Source organism: Rana temporaria, chromosome 1 (assembly GCF_905171775.1).
Source record: "Rana temporaria chromosome 1, aRanTem1.1, whole genome shotgun sequence".
Taxonomy (NCBI): domain Eukaryota; kingdom Metazoa; phylum Chordata; class Amphibia; order Anura; family Ranidae; genus Rana; species Rana temporaria.
Window position 1 is genome coordinate 411,269,325 of NC_053489.1, and position 17,288 is coordinate 411,286,612.

The 17,288-nt window shown below is 40.9% G+C and overlaps 1 protein-coding gene across 1 annotated transcript in view; it reads left to right on the plus strand.

Annotated features, from left to right (window-relative positions):
* Window positions 1-17,288, plus strand: part of GTF2E2 (general transcription factor IIE subunit 2) — a 96,369-nt gene that overhangs the window by 64,240 nt on the left and 14,841 nt on the right. The window contains exons 4-5 of the mRNA XM_040324532.1: window positions 485-592; window positions 12,644-12,826. Coding sequence (XP_040180466.1) covers window positions 485-592; window positions 12,644-12,826 — 291 coding nt within the window. The remainder of the gene's footprint in view (window positions 1-484; window positions 593-12,643; window positions 12,827-17,288) is intronic.

Here is a 17,288-nt window from a genome sequence, read left to right on the forward strand (position 1 = left end):
ATGGAAGCCAAGTCAAATACTATCTAAGCTTAAACCTGCTCCCACCCCTTTCTAAGCCCTATAATAAATACCCTGTACTGGAAAAATGTCTATACTTGCCTATTCTGGAGGCGCTCTGATCTGGTATCATCATCTTCCCAGTGGCCAGCTTCAGTGAAGGACAGAGATCAGCAACAACTGCAATGCCTATGTGGTGACATCACCCATAGAGCCAATCACATGATTGGCGCTTATAGCCAATCATGTGACTGGACCGGAGCGCACTCAGAATAGGTAAGTTAGTATAGGCTTTAGAATGTGTGCGTGTGTGTCTGGACTTTAATAAATGCCATCTGACAAAGAAATAGAATACAGTTTGATGGCTTCCACATGATTTGTTCTTAATTGCTTTCGATTACCCATACCTTACTATTTGTTCATGTAAAAAGGTGTAAGGATGTGGAAGTCAGTATGTGCAAATTAACCTGTCAGTTTACCTTTGCAGACCCGACACCAGAGAGGTGACACGTACCCACTTTCATTGGAAGAAATCCTTGATGAAACACAGCACCTTGACATTGGAATGAAACAAAGGCAATGGCTAATGTCTGAGGTGAGGATTTAGACTAATGGCAGTTCTTGGATTAAAAGCCTGTTTGCTATAGATATGCTTTACTGTGAAAAAATGCTATAAATTAAGAATGCTTTCAGAAATAGAAATGTTAATGTTTTATTTTCATCAATTAACAAAATGGTAAGTAAATGAACAGAAGAGAAATCCAAATTGAATGGAAGGCACTTGTCAGGTAGGTTGTTCTGAAGATCTTGGAGAGCCAACTACAGATTTTTCTGTGGATGTAAGGCTGCCTAAAATGTTTCTGTCATGTAATTCCAGGAAGATTCTATGATGTTGACTCCTTGTTCTTCTTTATGCTGAAGATAGTTCTTAATGACATTGCTTGTATGTTTGGGGTCGCTGTTCTGCTGCAAATTCAATTTGGAGCCAGTCACGCATCCCTTATGGTGGTATAGCATGATGGATAAGTATCTGCCTGTATTTCTCCGCATTGGGGACACCATTGATCCTGACCAAATCTTCAACTCAATTTGCAGAAATGCAGCACCAAGGAACCTCCACTATGCTTCTCTGTTGCTCTACAGACATTAGTGTACCGCTCCCCAGCCCTTCGGCGACCACACTGCCTCCTGCTACAGCCAAATATTTCACATTTTGACTCATCAGTCCAGAGCACCTGCTGACATTTTTCTGCACTCAGTTCCTATATTTTTGTGCATAGTTAAGTTGCTTAGCCTTGGTTTCACGTTTTGAGGTATGGCTTTTTGGCCACAATTCTTCCACGAAGACTACTCCTGGCTAGACTTCTCTGGACAGTAGGTGGGTGTACCTGGTTTCCGCCAGTTCTGTGCTGATGGCACTGATGGACATCTTCCGATGTCAAAGGGAAGTGGGCATAATGTGTTCATCTGGTTCATTAAGTTTTCTTGGCTGACTACTGTCGCTACGATACCCAATGTTGCCCGTTACTTTGTGCTTTTTCAAAAAAGCTTGAACAGCAAAAACCCCAGTCTCCCCTTAAAAGTCAAGATTGGCTGTTGCTCCCCCATGTTTAAAGGTCAAGTCCACTTTCATGGGGAAAAAATTTGCAAAAAAAAAAAGTATATATCGTATACAATTGCGACACAAGCCATTTTTACACCATGTCACTCTTTTACATCCCTGACAAAGTCTTTTCAAGTAAAACATGTAGGGTTTTGTTTTTTTTATTTTGGCAGTGGGTTTTTATTTTTATATTTGCTTTATTTATCGTCGAGTGCAAGGAAATTTGACTTTGAGAAAATGTAGTATCATGAAAGAGCAAGAATCTTTACAGACCTATTGGTCCATTTGCACTACTTTGTAGGTAAATGTTTTTTTTAGTACACGGACTACTTCCTGCTTCAGTTTTTTTTTATTTTAAGTTAATATTATAAAAGTTAAATTTTAGGTAATCAGTGGGATCGATGTGATTGAGCAGATCACCCCTGCTCTGTAAGTCAATAGTGATACCCACAGTAAGATCTAAATTGGAGTGATTTAATTTTCGGGGACAAATTTTTGTTTGTGACCAAATGGAAGATAAACAGGACTTTGTCATATACATGGACATGCGATACAGGAGGCATGTTTTTTTCTTCTCTTAACCACTTCCAGACCTTAGGTGTTTTTCAGATTTGGTGTTTGCAAGACTAAAACATTTTTTTCTGCTAGAAAATTACTTAAAACCCCCAAACATTATATATATATTTTTTTCTAACACCCTAGAAAATAAAATGACGGTCATTCCAATACTTTTTGTCATTCCGTATTTGCGCAGCGGTCTTACAAGCGCACTTTTTTTGGAAAAAATTCACTTTTTTGAATTAAAAAATAAGACAACAATAAATTTGGCCCATTTTTTGTATATATTGTGAAAGATAATGTTACGCCGAGTAAAATGATGCCCAACATGTCACGCTTAAAAATTGCGCCCGCTCGTGGCATGGCGTCAAACTTTTACCCTTAAAAATCTCGATAGGCGATGTTTAAAAAATTCTAGAGATTGCATTTTTTGAGCTACAGAGTAGCTCTATGGCTATAATTATTGCTCTCGCTCTAACGATCGCGGCGATACCTCACTTGTGTGATTTGAACACCGTTTTCATATGCGAATCCACCGCGGAGACCGCCATTATCGGATTCCAGACCGCGCACCCTAAAGATCGATACCTCGGTTGTGGCAGCAGCTGCTGCCGTTACCGAGATATCAATCTTTAAAAACAGGACGTACATCGTCGTGCGCAGGTCTGGAAGTGGTTAAATGAGAAATAAGCTTATTTTTTTCCTCCATTATACCAAGGTGAATGCAGCATCGGTCCGATGCTGCATCTGTGCTCCGACACCCCTGTACTGAGAACCGGGCGTTCGAACATCGCAGATGTCTCCGGTTCTCACAACTCCCCGAGCGGAGAGCTGCTGACTGTCAATCACTGCTCTGCTCCTCCACGCTCACTAGAGCACTGAGCTGTGGAGGGGTGGGGAGAAGCCATCTCAGGCTCTCAGCGGGGCTCGCTGAGAGCCTGAGACGGATATCAGTCCAGGCACCTGGCATATCCAGACTCCCATTGTCAGGATGATCTGTGACATCGGCAGACTTCAGTCCGCTTTCGGAAACAGGGTCACAGGAGTGCAAAACAAATTGCACTCCTGTGACCCATTGGAAAAGCTTCCCCTGCACTGTATATTAAGTGGTTGCCAACCAGCCGCCGCAGTTCTACGGCGGCAGGTCGGCTCTCCTGCACGAGAGCCCGTAGCTCTACGTCGGCAGACGAAGCGGCCACTAGGGGCGTGCGCCCGTCGCTCACTCCTGACTCCCGCGCCCGGCAGTCGCAATCACCGCCGGGCACCCATGATCGCTCGTTACAGAGCGAGGACCTGTCAGGGGAGAAATGCCTGACCGTCTGTTCATACAATGTATGAACAGCGATCAGTCATTTCCCCTAGTGAGTCCACCCCCCCCTACATTTAGAACACACCCAGGGAACATACTTAACCCCTTCCCCGCCCCCTAGTGTTAATCCCTTCCCTGCCAGTGTCATTTTTATAGTAATCAATGCATTTTTATAGCACTGATCGCTATAAAAATGCCAATAGTCCCAAAAATGTGTCAAAAGTGTCCGAAGTGTCCGCCATAATGTCGCAGTACCTAAAAAAATAATAAAATCGCTGATCGCCGCCATTACTATTAAAAAAAATATATTAATAAAAATGCCATAAAACGACCCCCTATTTTGTAAGCGCTATAACTTTTGCGCAAACCAATTAATAAACGCTTATTGCGATTTTTTTTTTGTGTGTGTATGTATGTATGTATGTATGTATGTATATATATATGTATGTATGTATGTATGTGTGTGTGTGTATATGTATATATATATATATATATATATATATATATATATATATATATATTATGTGTGTGTGTGTATAATATATATATACGTGTGTGTGTGTGTGTGTGTGTATAATATATATTGTGTGTGTGTGTGTGTGTGTGTATAATATATATTGTGTGTGTGTGTATAATATATATTGTGTGTGTGTGTGTGTGTGTATGTATGTATATATATATATATACAGTGAGGAAAATAAGTATTTGAACACCCTGCTATTTTGCAAGTTCTCCCACTTGGAAATCATGGAGGGGTCTGAAATTGTCATCGTAGGTGCATGTCCACTGTGAGAGACATAATCAAAAAAAAAATTCCAGAAATCACAATTTATGATTTTTTAACTATTTATTTGTATGATACAGCTGCAAATAAGTATTTGAACACCTGTCTATCAGCTAGAATTCTGACCCTCAAAGACCTGTTAGTCTGCCTTTAAAATGTCCACCTCCACTCCATTTATTATCCTAAATTAGATGCACCTGTTTGAGGTCATTAGCTGCATAAAGACACCTGTCCACCCCATACAATCAATAAGAATCCAACTACTAACATGGCCAAGACCAAAGAGCTGTCCAAAGACACTAGAGACAAAGTTGTACACCTCCACAAGGCTGGAAAGGGCTACGGGGAAATTGCCAAGCAGCTTGGTGAAAAAAGGTCCACTGTTGGAGCAATCATTAGAAAATGGAAGAAGCTAAACATGACTGTCAATCTCCCTCGGACTGGGGCTCCATGCAAAATCTCACCTCGTGGGGTCTCAATGATCCTTAGAAAGGTGAGAAATCAGCCCAGGACTACACGGGAGGAGCTGGTCAATGACCTGAAAAGAGCTGGGACCACCGTTTCCAAGGTTACTGTTGGTAATACACTAAGACGTCATGGTTTGAAATCATGCATGGCACGGAAGGTTCCCCTGCTTAAACCAGCACATGTCAAGGCCCGTCTTTTAAGTTTGCCAATGACCATTTGGATGATCCAGAGGAGTCATGGGAGAAAGTCATGTGGTCAGATGAGACCAAAATAGAACTTTTTGGTCATAATTCCACTAACCGTGTTTGGAGGAAGAAGAATGATGAGTACCATCCCAAGAACACCATCCCTACTGTGAAGCATGGGGGTGGTAGCATCATGCTTTGGGGGTGCTTTTCTGCACATGGGACAGGGCGACTGCACTGGATTAAGGAGAGGATGACCGGGGTCATGTATTGTGAGATTTTGGGCAACAACCTCCTTCCCTCAGTTAGAGCTTTGAAGATGGGTCGAGGCTGGGTCTTCCAACATGACAATGACCCGAAGCACACAGCCAAGATAACCAAGGAGTGGCTCTGTAAGAAGCATATCAAGGTTCTGGCGTGGCCTAGCCAGTCTCCAGACCTAAACCCAATAGAGAATCTTTGGAGGGAGCTCAAACTCCGTGTTTCTCAGCGACAGCCCAGAAACCTGACTGATCTAGAGAAGATCTGTGTGGAGGAGTGGGCCAAAATCCCTCCTCCAGTGTGTGCAAACCTGGTGAAAAACTACAAAAAACGTTTGACCTCTGTAATTGCAAACAAAGGCTACTGTACCAAATATTAACATTGATTTTCTCAGGTGTTCAAATACTTATTTGCAGCTGTATCATACAAATAAATAGTTAAAAAAAATCATACATTGTGATTTCTGGATTTTTTTTTTTTTTTTGATCATGTCTCTCACAGTGGACATGCACCTACGGTAACAATTTCAGACCCCTCCATGATTTCCAAGTGGGAGAACTTGCAAAATAGCAGGGTGTTCAAATACTTATTTTCATCACTGTGTGTGTGTGTATATGTGTATATACCGTGTTTCCCCGAAAATAAGCCTGGGTCTTATATTAATTATGCCAACAAAAGACACAGTAGGGCTTATTTTCGGGGTAGGTCTTACCATGTAATGTGCTGTCTTCTCTCCCTCCCTGCCTGTCAGGAATCTCCAGTGTGAAGGGAGTTAAAATGCTTGTAAAATCCTACAATCCACTCTATTACAGTATTATATAATGTACAATGTGCGTGTTCCTGTAATATAATTGTGCCAAATACCTTTGTTATAGTGCCGCTCTGCGCTTCTGTGATCCGCCAGAGCTCTCCTCCCTGCATTTATATTACAGAAACACACACATTGTACATTATATAATACTGTAATAGAGTGGATTTTACAAGCATTTTTAACTAGGGCTTATTTTCGGGGTAGGTCTTATATTGCAGCCCTCCTGGAAAATAATGCTAGGTCTTATTTTCAGGGTAGGTCTTATTTTTGGTGAAACAGGGTATATATATATATATATATATATATATATATATATATATATATATATATATATATATATATATATATATATATATATATATATATATATATATATATATATATATATATATAGTGTGTGTGTATATGTATATGTATATATATATATATATATATATATATATATATATATATATCCTTGCGAAAGTATTCGGCCCCCTTGAACTTTGCGACCTTTTGCCACATTTCACAAGTGGGACACAATCATGAAGTGGAACGAAATGTATTGGATATTTCAAACTTTAACAAATAAAAAACTGAAAAATTGGGCGTGCAAAATTATTCAGCCCCTTTACTTACAGTGCAGCAAACTCTCCAGAAGTTCAGTGAGGATCTCTGAATGATCCAATGTTGACCTAAATGACTAATGATGATAAATAGAATCCACCTGTGTAATCAAGTCTCCGTATAAATGCACCTGCACTGTGATAGTCTCAGAGTTCCGTTTAAAGCGCAGAGAGCATCATGAAGAACAAGGAACACACCAGGCAGGTCCGAGATACTGTTGTGGACAAGTTAAAAAGCCGGATTTGGATACAAAAAGATTTCCCAAGCTTCAAACATCCCAAGGAGCACTGTGCAAGCGATAATATTGAAATGGAAGGAGTATCAGACCACTGCAAATCTACGAAGACCTGGCCGTCCCTCTAAACTTTCAGCTCATACAAGGAGAAGACTGATCAGAGATGCAACCAAGAGGCCCATGATCACTCTGGATGAACTGCAGAGATCTACAGCTGAGGTGGGAGACTCTGTCCATAGGACAACAATCAGTCGTATACTGCACAAATCTGGCCTTTATGGAAGAGTGGCAAGAAGAAAGCCATTTCTTAAAGATATCCATAAAAAGTGTTTAAAGTTTACCACAAGCCACCTGGGAGACACACCAAACATGTGGAAGAAGGTGCTCTGGTCAGATGAAACCAAAATCGAACTTTTTGGCAACAATGCAAAACTTTGGCGTAAAAGCAACACAGCTCATCATCCTGAACACACCATCCCCACTGTCAAACATGGTGGTGGCAGCATCATGGTTTGGGCCTGCTTTTCTTCAGCAGGGACGGGGAAGATGGTTAAAATTGATGGGAAGATGGATGGAGCCAAATACAGGACCATTCTGGAAGAAAACCTGATGGAGTCTGCAAAAGACCTGAGACTGGGACGGAGATTTGTCTTCCAACAAGACAATGATCCAAAACATAAAGCAAAATCTACAATGGAATGGTTCACAAATAAACATATCCAGGTGTTAGAATGGCCAAGTCAAAGTCCAGACCTGAATCCAATCGAGAATCTGTGGAAAGAACTGAAAACTGCTATTTACAAACGCTCTCTATCCAACCTCACTGAGCTCGAGCAGTTTTGCAAGGAGGAATGGGCAAACATTTCAGTCTCTCGATGTGCAAAACTGATAGAGACATACCCCAAGCGACTTACAGCTGTAATCGCAGCAAAAGGTGGCGCTACAAAGTATTAACTTGGGGGGCTGAATAATTTGCACGCCCAATTTTTCAGTGTCCCACTTGTTTTTGATTCTTCAAAAAAAATTACAGTTGTATATCTTTGTTTGAAGCCTGAAATGTGGCAAAAGGTCGCAAAGTTCAAGGGGGCAAAAAGTCTTTCGCAAGGTGTGTGTGTGTGTATATGTGTATTTGTGTGTGTGTGTGTGTGTGTATATATATGTGTATATATATATGTGTGTGTGTGTGTGTGTGTGTGTGTATGTATATATATATATATATATATATATATATATATATATATATATATATATATATATATATATATATAGTCATGGCCGAAATTGTCGGCATCCCAGAAAATTTCTCACTGAAAAGTATTGCAGTAACATGCTATACACATGTTTATTTCCTTTGTGTGTATTGGAACAAAGCAAAAAAAGGGAGAAAAAACAAAAATTGGACATAAATTCACGGCACCCTTAACTTTATATTTGGTTTGCACACCCTTTGGAAAAAATAACTGAAATCAGTCGCTTCCTATAACCATCAATAAGCTTCTTACACCTCTCACCCGGAATTTTTGACCTTTGCAAACTGCTCCAGGTCTCTTATTGGAAGGGCACCTTTTCCCAACCGCAATTTTAAGATCTCTCCATAGGTGTTCAATGGGATTTAGATCTGGACTCATTGCTGGCCACTTTAGAACGCTCTAGCGCTTTGTTGCCATCCATTTCTGGGTGCTTTTTGACATATGTTTGGGGTCATTGTCCTGCTGAAAGACCGAAGATCACTGGGACACTGGGTTCTACAGTGCGATCCAAAATCCAGAGTCCGCAAAACAACCCCAAAACATCATTGAACCTCCACCATATTTCAATGTAGGTACTGTGTCCTTTTTTTTTGTAGGCCTCATTCTGTTTTCAGTAAACAGTAGAATGATGTGCTTTATCAAAAAGCTCTATCCTGGTCTCATCTGTCCACAAGACGTTTTCCCAGAAGGATTTTGGCTTTCTCAAGTACATTTTGGCAAACTGTAGTCTTGCTTTTTTATGTCTCTGTGTCAGCAGTGGGGTCCACCTGGGTCTCCTGCCATAGCGTTTCATTTCATTTAAATGTTGACGGACAGTTGGCGCTGACACTGATGCTCACTGAGCCTGCAGGACAGCTTGAATTTCTTTGAAACTTATTTGGGGCTGTTTATCCACCATCCGGACTATGCTACGTTGCAACCTTTTATCCATTTTTCTCTTCCATCCACGCCCAGAGAGATTAGCTACAGTGCCATGGGTTGTAAACTTCTTGATGTTGCGCACCGTGGACAAAGGCAAATCTAGATCTCTGGAGATGGACGTGTAACCTTGAGATTGTTGATATTTTTCCACAATTTTGGTTCTCAAGTCCTTAGACAGACAGTTCTCTTCTATTTCTGTTGTCCATGCTTAGTGTGGCAGACACACAATGCAAAGACTAAGTGAACTTCTCTCCTTTTTATCTACTTTCAGGTGTGATTTTTATATTGCCCACACCTGTTACTTGCCCCAAGTGAGTTTAAAGGAGCATCACATGCTTGAAACAATCTTATTTATCCACAATTTTGAAAGGGTGCCAAGAATTTTGACCAGCCCATTTTTGGAGTTTTGTGTGACATTATGTTCAATTTGCTTTTTTTCCTCCCTTTTTTTGTTTTGTTCCAATACACACAAAGGGAATAAACATGTGCATAGCAAAACATGTGTTACTGCAATACTTTTCTGTGAAAAATACTTGATTTTCTGTAAAAATTTCTGGGGTGCCAACAATTTCGGCCATGACTGTATATAAATAAATAATTATATATATATTTATATAATGTGTATGTATGTATATGTGTGTGTGTGTGTGTGTGTATATATATGTATATATATATATATACACACACACACACGCCATTTTTTTGTTTTCTGTAATTTTGAAAGTGTAAATGATGGAAATAAAATCTAACTTTTTTTGACATATTATAAGAATGTCTAATCTGTTATTCTGATGCCTTTTGGAGATTTTTTCATCTTTCCTTGGCTTCGTTATGCACATTAATATACATTTTTACCTGGGGTGCCCAAACTTTCGATCCCCACTGTATAAGAAAATCGTATGAACATTTTAGTCCAAGGAACTTTCGTACACAATTTTCAACAGCCGATTCTGACTTTTTCGCGGAAAACTGGTGACGCGCCTTATGTGCCGGGGGGAAGTTTTTCACAAGGCATCAATCATCTAGCCTCTGCATAGGAACGCCTACTCCCACGGGAGTGAGAACCCGGAAGCCGGGTGGAAAATAACAATAAGACGGTATGTACAGCAAAAAAAAAAAAGGCATAGTGTAAATGTTGGAATTATGCTGAATGGAATGTTAAATACATGTTTTTAGGGTGAACCTCCGCTTTAACTCTGCTAACATCAACTGAAATATGTTTGGTGAACTTTCTGATTGTCTACTGTGTAAAGGGCTGACTGAACGTTTACATTTTATATGTGAAGCATTTAGGGTTGCTGCTAATGTTTATTTTCCTAATCGATTAGTTGGCTGATTTGTTATTTCGAATAATCGGGGAAAAAAAGCACAAAAAAGTGTGGTGTATAAGTTAATCTGTAAAGATTTTCAGACAGGACTGGATCTAATTCATGACAGACTCCCTTGTCATAGGCAGGTAGCTTGATGCACGCTACCTGCGCCTGCTGTCACTTATGCTGGCTATACACAAACACATTTTTACTTTCGAAAATTTTACTTTTGGGAACATTCATTTGATCTTCTAATGATTAGTAGAGTCAAACCGACATTCATTTTCAGCCAGAGTGACAGGAAAATTCAAAAGAGGCAAAATGGGAAAACTTCCTTCCAATATTTGCGGACAGTGTATGTGTTTTTTGTTCAGAAATTACATTCATTTTAAAATTAAATGTTAAAAGCAAGTTGCGTTTTTGAACAACATTTATCGAATGTACAAAGAGTTTTAGTATGGATTTTCTTGTCAAAAAGTCGATACTTGAATGTCGTCCAACATAAGACATTTTAGTAGCAGCAAGCATGCTTTTTTGAGACAACGTGTCATGATGGAGTTAAAAAAAAAATGTGGACAGTTCGTACAAAAACAGCAGATAACTACTATTAGGGGTTAATACTGTGAAAGTAATATATAATATTACCCAGAAGTAGAATAACAGGGTATTTTACCTGGGAGTCAGACAGGAAACTATATGAAGAGCAGAGGGGGGATATAAATATTTAAAGTAGTACTAAAGACTGAGACTTTCATGAGTATAATCATGTTAAAGTGGGGTTCCGGGCATAATTTTTTATTTATTTTTTGCAAGCAAAAATAAATCACATTAGATAGTCCCTAAAACATATTAATAGCTCCCCGATCGTTCCAGAAATCATTGCAAACACTTGCCTTATATCCTCCAGCTCATATTGTGGCTGTGTCCATCATATGTGTGGGCATGTGAAGCCCAGTTCCCTTTTCTTCCTGGTTTTCAGGGAGAGGTGCATGCTGGGCGATTTTTAGGCACAGTAATGCCCAGAGACTCCTGGGAAATTAGTGTCATCCATTTCCCAGGAGGCAATGGGGTCTTAGGACAGGAAGTTGAACCACCTAGGACCAGGAACTAGGCAGATTACGAAATTTGCCTAGTAACAGCCAGATAGAAGTGAGTAAAAATGTTTTTTTTTTTTTTTTTACATTTGTTAATAGAAAGTTTATTTTTAAAGTGGAACTCCACTTTAAATATAATGCACAATACTGGATAGGTGAACTTTTACTTTAAATGTAGGTGTAATGCCTTGTATTATATCCAGTCTTATCAGCCTCCAGCTTCTCTGGGTTTGGGTTTAGATGCTGATTTTTCTCGCACAGAGCCCTTAAACATTGGATTTTTTTTTTTAAACAAACTTGTCATACCTGCTCTGTGTAATTGTTTTTCACAGAGAAGCCCTGATTCTCCTCTTCTGGGCCCCCCCCCCAACTACACTTCTGGCTCCTCCTGCCTTTAGAGTTTCCCTATAGCAAGCCGTATAGTATAGTATAGCGTGCCCTTCTAGCAAGGTAAAAATATTCCGTCTTTAGAATCACTCACTTCCTCCTCCTGCCCAGGACTAGATTAATTAATTTTGCTGAAATACTGTTTTTTATTGTATCAATCCCACCCTCTCATCTTTTTTTTTTTTTTTCTTCTCTTATTGCCACGGTCTCCCTCATATTATCATTTCGCATTTTTCCCGCATATTTCTTTGTTCTTTTAAATTTAATCCAGCTTTTTCAAATCTCCCCCACTTTTACACCCTCCTCACAATACCTACTTCTCAAATACTCTATTTTTTATATCTGAATTCATTTTTCCTTATCCATTCATTAATTGAGGGACATTCTTGTTCCTGCCAGTGTCGTGAAATCTCTATACTATGGAATAGACAATACCATGGGTCATCAGGAACTTCTATATTTGTGATCTCCTTAATCAATGAGAAGACTTCTTTCCAATATTTTTTTACTTTTAGACAGTCCCACCATATATGCCCCATATTTACTAGGAACTGACAGCCTCGTCAACAGTTTGGTGATTTTTCCTGTTTGATACTTATGTCTAGTCTCTTGTTCCATTAGCTCTTTTAACATCTCTCTTTTTATCACTAAAGCGTATTGGACCTCTGACAACTATTTTCATAAGCCGTTATGTCGATTAGTTGTTTCAGCCCTAATTCACTTCACATATAAATGTGTACCCACATTTAATAACAATCAATTTACCTTTATATGGCAAATACCCGTAGCAAATTTAGTGCATTTTGTGAATCATGTTATTCTTAAAGTATTCTTTTATTTAAGATCATGTTTTACTCATTTCAGGCTCTTGCGAACAACCCTAAGATTGACGTCATTGATGGAAAATATGGTTTCAAGCCCAAGTATAATTTAAAAGACAAGAGGGCTCTTCTGAGACTTTTGGACAAGCATGATCAGAGGGGACTGGGGGGAATCTTACTAGAAGACATAGAAGAAGGACTTCCTAACTCACAAAAGGCAATTAAGGTAGTTGCTTTTTTTTATATTTTGTCCTTTACTTGAAAGTTACATGTCAAACACAAATTTAACAATTTGTTTATCAACTGCGCATTTTGAAGAACTCTGGGTGACATGTGCCAACATCATGCCTTACATATAGATAAGAAGTTGGACTCCTTTTCATCTGCTTCTTAATATCATTACAAGAGTTGCTAATAGTGAAGGAAGTCTGTCCTGAGAGTGTCTTGAAAAGAAGAGAGGGATGGGAGTAAATCTATTAAGTTCTCAAAGATTTGAATTGAGGGCTCATTGAACAAACTTGGCCTTACTCCCACAGATCCACCTTCTGCATCTTTTGTATGCTTAAAAAAATAGGCCAGCAGTTGACATCTGCAAGATATACAGGAAATGGACAAGTACAAACAACGCAACATGCGACCCGGTTAGACCATTGATTTTACCAACCATTTTCCTATAAGATTTGTAGCTGGTGTGTTTTATGCACGTTATTTACTTGTAAGCCTCTCTTTTGTAGACACTCAAAAGCCCTGAAGTTGCTGCTGGGTGCCGTCATCTTAAATGTGATATCGGCAGACTCCAAGCTCGCTCAAGTGACACTCTATAGCACAGGTGTCAAACACAAGGCCCACGGGCCGAATCTGGCCCTCCAGGCCATTTCATTTGGCCCTCGCACCTCTCCTGCAGCTGCAGGAGAGCTCCAGCCCTCCTCTGGTCCTCCTGCAGACCCTTAATTTCTGCTTTTAAGCAATGCATCCAGCTAATTCCCAGCATAAGGAAAGGGGAGTGCACTGTGATGTAAGGGAGAGTGGGGGGGGGGCTCAACTTCTGATGGTGGGTTGGCTTTTAACATCTGATGTAAGGGGAGGGGATGCACTGGACATCTAATCTTGCAGATGCAACCGGCCCTTTTGAGGGCAATCATAATGCTGATGCGGCCCACAATTAAATTGAGTTTGACACCCTTGCTTTATAGTATTCCCCTTCACTGTTTCCCTGGCTGTTAAATAAAAGGTTATAAAGGGAGGTGTGGGGAGGGGTGACGTTGCTTGGCCATCACAGACAGTTGGATGCTCCCAGAAGAGGAAAGGATGCTCCCAGAAGAGGAAAGGACTATGACATGCCAGGAGGGGTGGGACTGTGCTAGCGATTTGACTTTGTCTGTAGTAGTCAAATTTGCTAGCAAGTTCATTGCAAGTCCATAAAAATAAAAATAAATTATGGAAAGGAAAAACATTAACAGTAGAGAGGTGAATATTTAGGTTCATTGCCAGTTACTATTGTGTCAAGATTTTAAGCAATTGTCACTTATATGTGAGGTTATATAGCCATATTAAACTGATAAAAGGCATTCAACTAGTCAGTACTTGAACTGCAGGTGTATTGCCAAAGAAGCTGCAACATCTGAGGTTTTAATGGTAGGTAACCTTGTCAAAAATTCTAGCACATGGAAAGCATGGACAAACTGCAAGGAAGGATAGTGCTTGCAAATTGAAGCTAAATTACTGGGATAGACATGCACTTTATTGAAGAGTTGCTAAATGGCACTTCCACAGAAAATTGATTTAGCACCTTGGTAACCTGTTGCTGCAATAGGGCTTGTATCCAGAGTCAGCACAGCAAGGTGCAAAACCTGTTCTAAAGTCTCAGAATCATCTGGACAACTGAGCAATGAAAAACAAATACTGGCCTGAATCTTGTAATTATTCCTAAATCCAAATAGGTTTATATTCAGAAAATGCAAAGGATACATTCAACTTTCTATCTGTTGCCAGTGTTGGGATATTCATAATTATATGGGCAGCAATCATGTATAAGTCCTGGTCTTTTGGATATTCTACACAAGGGGTATTGAATTAAAATTCACTAAGGTCCGTACTTCCAGCAGAGGTCTGAATCGCATGTTTGTCCACGCATCACAGCCTCCCTCTCCTCCTATACCACAATACATTTCTTACATCCGTGTCCTCTGCCTCTTTACAGTAGTGTTTTGTATCCCCTTCACAACACCCCCCAACACAGTACTGTCCCCGAAGTCACCTTCTTTGCCCCCTTCCATCACCTCCTCCCCCACAGCAATGTCCTCTGCCCCTCTTACATCATCCTACATTGACCCCTTCACATCACCCCCTCACCAGCACTGCCCTCCTACCCCCCACATCAGTGCTCTTTCTCTCTTTACATGACCTTCCCCCACAGTAGGGCACTGTGGTGGGGGGCACAGTAGTGCTCACTGCCTCTTTACATCACACACACTAGAGATCTCTGCCCGTTTAACATAACCCACCAGTGGTCCTTTCAGCCCCCTCCTTCACAACACCCCCTTTAATTTATTTATTATATATATATATATATATATATATATATATATATATATATATATATATATATATATATATATATATATATATATATATATATATATATATATATTACACATACACACATACTCTCGCATGCCCTGCCCCTTTACACCCCCCCTCACTTACCAAAGTAGACCTCTCTGTATGCTCACATCAGACGGGAGCTGCCAAAGTTACTTTTGCATATTAAGGAGCTGGTGATTGGTTGCTAGGATCGCTATGTGTCCTAGCAACTATTCATCTGCTAGTTGATATGCAAAGTTGCCCACTCCCGCCCTCCATGCAGTGCTACTGTGCCTCTCGCTCTTGATCTGTCCCATCTCCTGCTCTCTGCTCTGTTGTGATCATGACTGAAACGGCTCCTAAATGGCATGGCCGCGGGTCCGAATGGGACAGTGGACTTGATCTGGACGGCAGTCTGCCATTTAGTGATGTCTGTCCTGCATGATTGTTAGTCAAGAAATTAGGCTTTTTAAAAGCACTAGGTGCACCCTGGAGTGCAGGCACTTCCTCAAATATTATACTGCTATACTGCAGGATGATCATACCAGTTTACACTGCTAAACATATTGAAGAATTGTTTCATGAACACAAAAAGCCAAACGCTTTCATGTCCTCAAGTTACCAGATCTTTAATTTTTTTGGGGGGAAAGTAGATTTTCACCTCCTTCTCTGAACGCATTTGAGGATTTTGATGTTGAAAAAATAGTGCAACATCCCACTAAACACAATTCTGGAGTTCCAAAATTAACGGAATATGTACTTTATTATTTTTTTGATTGTTTACTTTTTGTTTGCCATAGTCCAAAAAACATGCTGTGCCTGAGGACAATACTATCGGCTATCAAATGTATAAACTGTGAAAGACATTGTTTCTTGATCATACATCACGGGACACTGAGCCTTAATTACTTAATGGGTTATGTAGTCACCACAGGTGATTGGACACTGGCAAACCCAATTTAAAATTGAGTTCCTCCCCTATATAACCCCTCCCAAGTGGAGAGTACCTCAGTTTTTTTTCGCCAGTGTTAAGGTGGTTGGTCACGTTCAACATGTGCTAAGAAGAAAAATGCTCTTTTGATGGTCTGGCTGCAGAGACCTAGGAGCTATAACCGTATCCGTTCCTCGGGCTGATATCAAAGGCCTAAGATGGTTGGTACCCGGGCCTCGTGTAAGAACAAACAAGGTTTGCCTGTAATGTCACTCTGCGGAGGTCTGGGCTCTGGGGTCCAGACTTTGGTGTACTAATACATCTGTGGCACGAAAAGTTTCTGGCAGAGTTTTCTACAGGTCCAGGTATGAAGTTTTCTTTAACCACTTCCCGCCCGGCCTATAGCCGATTTACGTCCGGGAAGTGGTTATGAAATCCTGACAGGACGTTCCACAACGTCCTGCAGGATTTCATGCCGCGCGGGCGCGCATCGCGGCGATGCGGGGTGTCAGTCTGACACCCTGCATCTCCGATCTCGGTAAAGAGCCTCCGGCGGAGACTCTTTACCACGTGATCAGCCGTGTTCAATGACGGCTGATCACGATGTAAACAGGAAGAGCCGTTGATGGCTCTTCCTCACTCGCGTCTGACAGACGCGAGTAGAGGAGAGCCGATCTGCGGCTCTCCTGACAGGGGGGGGTTCGCGCTGATTGTTTATCAGCGCAGCCCCCCCTCGGATCGCCACCCTGGACCACCAGGGTGGGCAAAAAAAAAAAAAGCCTGCAAAAAAAAAAGACGTTTAAAAAAAAAAAAGCATTCAAAAAAAGAAAAAAGATGCCAATCAGTGCCCACAAATGGGCACTGACTGGCAACCTGGCAAAATCAGTGCCGCCCCACAGTGTCCATCAGTGCCACCCCAGTGTCCATCAGTGCCACCCCAGTGTCCATCAGTGCCACCCCACAGTGTCCATCAGTGCCACCCCACAGTGCCCATCCATGCCCAGTGCCCACCTATCGGTGCCCATCTGTGCCACCCATAAGTATCCATCAGTGCCACCCATAAGTGCCGCCCATGAGTGCCCATCTGTGCCGCCCATGAGTGCCCATCTGTGCCGCCCATGAGTGCCCATCTGTGCCGCCCATGAGTGCCCATCTGTGCCGCCTATGTGTGCCC